We start from the raw sequence: 6,553 nt of genomic DNA on the forward strand, positions 1-6,553 counted from the left end.
GGGGGGGGGTCTTGAAATGGAACGGGCTGAGATGTCCTGCGCCTCGGGGGGCCCCACGGGAAAGCGGAGCCGGGCTGTTTGCAAGGGCAGGTAGTGGGTGAACGGCTTTCAGCTGGAAGGGCAGAGATTTAGATGAGGCTTTAGGGAGAAATTCTTCACTGCGAGGGTGCTGAGACTCCGGCACAGGCTGCCCAGAGCAGCGGTGGGTGCCCCGTCCCTGGAAACGCTCAGTGGCAGGGTTGGTCGGGCTTGGAGCATCCTGATCCAGTGGGAGGTGTCCCTGTCCGTGCAGGGAGGCCTGGAAATACCTTTGAGGTACCTTCTGGCCCAAACTATTCTATGATTCTCAAATGACTAAAAGAAGGACATAAATTGTACTGGCATTTTTGTAAGGCTGCTCCATTTGCAGATGGATGGGTATCTGCAAGCTTCACAAGAAGCTGAAATACTTCTCTTGTAAGACTAATTATTGTTTAAATTGTTGAATGGAACAGATTCCTTCATGTGCACCTCAGTGTCAGACACTTGGCAGCATCAGGCCTCCTTGCCTTGTGTGGACTGATGAAACGAGAACAACAAAGCAGGAGCTCCAAGTCTGTCCCAAGCTTTGGTCTTTTCACTCTTCTGTTACAGTCATGGGGTGAGAAAGCACCACCTTGGGACAGTGGTGCTTCTGCAGGACAGGCTGGCAGCTGATGCCATCTTAAATGTCCCTTCACTGTAAGTTAAACGCACCCACAACCTGGCCATAGTCTGGGCAGAGCAAAGGTGGCAGGAGACCAGAAATGATCTCACCTGCCAAGTGCACAGGTATAGTTAACTCTGAAATCCTTCTGCTCCAGTAAATGGGACTGGTAACTCAGCAGGAGGAACCTTAAGCTGATGGGTTATGGCAGGCTTGAAATTTGGGGGATGGATGGGTGGTCTGTGCTCTTATTCCTGTTGCTTTCTCTTTTATTTTCCCTCTGGGCACTGACAACTCCCTTTTCTGTTGAAAAGTCCTTACTCTAGTCTGTGTTTGGCTGAGCACAAATCTTTTCATTTCCTCTTAAAAAACAAGAAAAAATTTTAACACGCACCAAAATTCTGTAGACAGAATATGTATGTAAAACTGAGCAGTGCAGTCGTGGGAGTTAAAATCTGTGTACAACTAATGAACAATTCACCTTTTTCCCCCCCCCCCCGTCCCCTTTTTTTGGACTTAGGTGACTCATGTTCTGAATGTGGCATATGGAGTCCAAAATGCCTTCCTCAATGACTTTATATACAAGACTATTTCTATTCTGGATCTCCCAGAAACTGATATTACCTCCTATTTCCCTGAATGTTTTGACTTCATTGAGAAAGCCAAGATCCAGGTACAGTATATCAATAATAATGCTACTAATTGTCCTGTTTAGATTATTTATTACCCTGTGTTTTAGAGAAATGGTTCTTTAATACAGTTGGACCAGTGGCTGACTTCAGATCAAGAGATCCCATCATAAGTCTAAATCACTATATCTGACAGAAGGGAACTTTTTTATTTTCTTTAATTTACCCATCAGGGATGTGGTTTTGGAGTAGAAACAAGCCTGACAGAGCTTTTACAGATCTGTGTGTTCGTTGGCAGCCATCTACCCTCCTGGTGCTTTTCCTTCATCATCCGTTGAGGATGTAGCACATTGACCCATGAATCCACACACAATAATGTCCCAGGACTGTCAGAGAGTTGAACCAGTGATTGAACTGCTAACAAAATTCTTTAAAAGACACTGCATAGGAGATGGGTGAAGGGACTCCTGGGGTTGCTTGGCAGACTTGTTTGTAACCAAGACCATCCCTGACTCCTGCTTGCTGTGTAATTGAGAACAATCATTCCTTTGGTATCAAAACTGAGTTGACAACCAAACCTTCCTGCATGTTACCTCACCACAGCCACCTTATTCATTATTTATGTAGACTGGGATAAAAGAAGATAATCTTGCCCTGGCTTTCCTTGTGTCACACACTGTTCTTTCCTTCTCTCATTTATCATTGATGAGCTATGTGATCCACATGGTCACTTAATGACCTTTTCAAGGTTTCTAGTTACGGTTTCCACTTAGTTTCTAAATGAGACTTGCCATTCATAACTGCACAGGATTTCTTTCTGCCACTGGTAGTTATGTTCCAGTTAGTATTTTGTGAGCCAAGGGCTTTTCCTGAAAACTGTAACAGCAATATGAATAGTTTCCTAATGGGACAGCTGGGTGAAAGAGCAAGTAACTGGCAGAACAGATGTTCTCCAGGATCAGTTCGTGAGGTAGGTTATAGTAGTATGAGGAGAGATCTGTGGATGGTTTGAATCATTTTATTTGCCTGGTCAAAATAATGTTAAAAGAGCTTATGATAAATTGTGTCATGGAGTGCTCTTCTATTTAAGTAATCACAAAGCCATACTACTCTCATTTCCTAATGAGAGGTGTTCACTGGTGCAAGAGCATGATATATCAGAAATTACTGCTAGAATGTGGTTAACTTAATGGAAGACTATGAGAGGACTTGAATTTGAGAATGCAAGGGAAGCCTGCACTGTTTAATAAGGCACTGCCAGCTCGTATGTGTGACAGGAGTGGCTCTCCTAGAACTGTAACTGCTTAGGTCTGTAGACACCATGGTGCAAATTCTGATACAGATCAGAGCTCACCTTTTCTTCTAGGCTCCAAACTGGCAGCAGATTTTCCATTACATGTTAGGTGACCCATGTCAGATCATAGTGCTGTGAATGAGGGAATTTTTTAAATCTTTCTGTTTAATATCTAATTATAAAACCTCTAAAATCTTGTCTTTCCAGGGAAGAAACTTTAGCTCATTGATGAACATCTTTCCCTGTGCCTCCTAAAGATAAAGCCCTGGTACCACTGCCCAGTAGAGTGGATCCCTCAGGAGCTTTATGCTTCTTTTAAATTTCTTTCCCTGGTGAGGCTTTTTGCCCACTGTGTGAAACCAGCTTAATGACCTTTTTTCTTGGTAGAAGGTGGTTTTCCTTCCCTCTGTGAAAAAATGTAAAAAACCACAACTTCAGCCTGAATCTGAAGAGGTTCTTGCAAGGCCATGGAGCATTTCTGGGTCAGCAAAGGTTAGGCTCTTAAGATCAGAGCATGGAGTTCTTGGTAAACAAATGAATTTCATGTCTGCAATCACATCTAATACAAAATTAGTTAGGAATTACATGTCAAATTCATCTTTCTATAAAGAAGCAACAAGCATTAGCAAGGAAAGAGAAATATTTTCAGTATTATATTTGTTTTAATGTTACTGCCCATGTTCATTCATGTTCAGTAATTTTCAGGTCTGTTGCGTGCATATCACTATATAATTTCTGGCACTGTACAACAGAAAAGTCATTTAGAAAAACCAAAATATGAAATAAATGTGAAAGAGAAAAATAAATAATGAAATGTGCATGGGGAAAAAAAAAATCACTTCCCATGCTTATTTTTTACCCTCAATGCCACTGCTAGATACTGATGTAAATCATGTTATGTCTGAAAGAATTTCCATTAAATCAGTAAGAACTACTCCAGATCTACAGTGGATAAGCTTCAGCAATGGCTTCATTAGCAGTGGCCTAAGTATAATTTTTGATACCATAATTTTAATGGCATTATTATAAAGGAGATGGTGGATTTACAGGTCACCCACTGGTACTTCCTCAGGGAGTTAAAACACATGTACAAGTCTGCTTTCTGCTCTGCTGTAGTCTGTGATCTTTGGTGATGAGGAAGCATGTCCCTGCTAATGGGAGCAAGGGAATGAAGATGCCTGTTTCCAGCAGGCAGTGCAAAGGGAGTGTAAGTTCAGTTGCAAAAAAGGGGAGTGTTGTGGTTCTCTGTGCTGGGATTAAGTTGCTAGCTCTGCCATCATCTTGTTAACTTGAGCAAGTCATTCTTCTAGTCTCGGCTTGCCATTTCTTCAGCAAGGATAATAACACTCAATTTCATACTTCTTGGTCTTTTTATTTAAGCTGGAATAGTTTTGGAGCAGGAGCTGTTTTCTGCTCTGTGTCTTTATTAATATACCAGATAATTCCAGCTCCCAGGTCTGTAACAAAAGCCATTACATTCCTGGAAGAGAACCCTGGTGCTTAAAAGGTCTTTTTTTTTCCTCTGGGTAAAAAACCCATTGACTAATTTGTGCCTGTTAAGGGCAGACAGAGCACGCTGTTTATATCTAGAATCTATTTCTAAAGCCTTAAATATCTGAGCACATTGTGACATGTTTCAGTGTCTTTATTCAGAATATGGAGATGCTAGGGCCTTTTTTTGGGAAAGTGGCATTTGGCAGTTTGAATGGAGCCTTTTCCAGGTCATACTCTGGTGTACAAACATGACATGAAGAAGCCTGGACCTTGCAAATGTTGCCTAAGCCCCAGTAGATTGTCTAGTTGTCTCTGTGTTAACTCACACCTGTTCCTTCTTAATGAAACTTGTAGTGTCTTTCAGAGATTGTGTGGGAAATGTTTAAGTAGGATAAAAGCGTTCATTTTATAGATAATTCAAGGTAAGCCTGAATAACCTGAGGAGACACGTGTGACTTTATGGGAGGTTCAGTAGGTTCCTCATTTAAGGGACCTTTGCCAGCCCCTACGGTCGTACCAGCAGCGTGATGGGGAGGTAGAGATTTGTTGCCAATCACACGATATCTTTTCTGATTTTTCTGTTCTTATGCATGATCCTGCTTACCCAGAATCTCCACTGAAGAACTCCAGAGTACGCAGGAAGCGTACGGCTGAAACTACGAGATGTTCTAAAATCTGCCTGTGTGCCTAGCTGTTTGCTGCCTTGCTGTGTTTTTAACCTGGTAACAAGATACAGTCAAGTTCCTTTCCATACTGCAAATAAAATCTTACCTTAAAATTGGCACCCAATTAGATAGGTATCTTCCTGTCCCAGATGTCTGTGATTTGGTTTTTACAGGAGGGGGCTGCTGCAGGGTCTTGGGGAAAGGGACGGGAATGTTTTTGAGTTCTAAACTATGAATTAGGTTTGAATGAATTATTAAGTGGCTTCGGTTATAAAAATAACTTCAATTTTGGGCTTACATGTCTTGTGTTTGGAGTTGCTTAGACGTGTAAATATTTGCTGTGGAGCAAGGAGTTTCTAGTAAGTTTTAATAGATTTTCATATGAAGTTTCTCGTACTTGTTGCTATCTATCTGCTAACTGCAAAATGTTTCATTTGATTCTTGAAGGATGGTGTCGTGCTGGTCCACTGTAATGCAGGAGTCTCCCGGGCAGCTGCAATAGTCATCGGTTTTCTCATGAATTCAGAAAGACTGAGTTTTGCTAGAGCCTATTCCTTGGTGAAAAGTGCAAGGCCTGCAGCTTGTCCGAATCCTGGCTTCATGGAGCAGCTTCACAAGTACCAAGAACAGACCATAAAGGCAAACGGAAGCATAAATGATCACGACTGATCACGACTAAGAAAGGGAGAAGTGAAAACAGTCTGTTTTGGCTAGACAGTAAGAGATGTTTGTTGGATGTACTTCCATCTCTCATTTTGCAGTCCCCTCTCACATGTGCATTTTTAAGACCTTCTCTACACATTTTCTTTTCTGACTCCCCTTCGACCCTCTTTTTGGCATGTAGTCTAATGGGCAAATGCTGTTCTGTTCACTTCAGCGTTGATTTTGCCCAAGAATAAGCTCTTCCTAGAGCACTAGTAGAAAGAAAGTTCAAGTTTCCTTGCAATATTAGGAAAGAAATAGAAATTTATTTTTAACCTAATCTTCAGAGAATGCAGGCAATAGAGAAAGGAAATGAGTAAATGACCTGTTTATTTTAATACTAAACCAAATCTGTATGCATTCTAGTTGATTGTAAAATCGAGGTAATAACATGTTAATATAATAAAGCACCTTGACACTCGATTTTAAATTGATGTTGCAACGAAAGAGGATTTTATTGCATTTTGTGGGCTAGCCAGCCATTTCATATTTTTGGAAACTGAAGTAGGTGGTCTTTTGATGGAAGTAAAAAGGTATAGGATGGTGTAATGCTTCATTGCCTTCTACTGTTTCTTATCCAGTAGTGATTTGAAGTGCTTTAATGCTATTTTCAAAGTGCTGGAACCAGGCTGTCAAGATTTTTTGGTAGGTCATTTTGGTGGAGATGCAAAAAACGTTTATGACAACCTGTCTGTGACTCCCCGTTACTGCCTTCTCTTTGCATTTGGTCCTTACTTGCTGTCCCTTCACTCCACTCCACGTCGTGTACAATGAACAGACTTTACAGGACAGGTCACCCGGACGGAGTAACCGTACTAAGATGCACGTTAAAAACTCAAGCAAAACACTGTACAAGATTTTATTAGTGGTTTTTTTTTTTGTGGCCTTCATGCCAGTTCTAAACGGTTTGATACCTTAAGACGCAACGAAATAAAAACGACACTGTGTTTGGATAAATGTTGTGCTGCAGTGATTTGGAAGGTTTGGTTTCTGATCCAATATTCTCTCCTCCCGCCCCTGGTGCGGGCTGTGGCGTGTCCTCGCCGAGTGACACCACTTGTTCTGTGCTCTTGCTGCTCCCGGG

At 41.6% G+C, this 6,553-nt stretch overlaps 1 protein-coding gene across 1 annotated transcript in view; it reads left to right on the forward strand.

The window, feature by feature from the left end:
* DUSP19 (dual specificity phosphatase 19) overlaps positions 1–5,436 on the forward strand; it is a 16,432-nt gene extending 10,996 nt beyond the window's left edge. The window contains exons 2-3 of the mRNA XM_010007405.1: positions 1,206–1,358; positions 5,215–5,436. Of these exons, the coding sequence (XP_010005707.1) occupies positions 1,206–1,358; positions 5,215–5,436 (375 nt within the window). The remainder of the gene's footprint in view (positions 1–1,205; positions 1,359–5,214) is intronic.
* The last annotated feature ends 1,117 nt before the right edge of the window (positions 5,437–6,553 follow it).

The sequence above is a fragment of the Chaetura pelagica genome, unplaced genomic scaffold (assembly GCF_000747805.2).
Source record: "Chaetura pelagica isolate M959 unplaced genomic scaffold, ChaPel_1.0 scaffold240, whole genome shotgun sequence".
NCBI lineage: Eukaryota > Metazoa > Chordata > Aves > Apodiformes > Apodidae > Chaetura > Chaetura pelagica.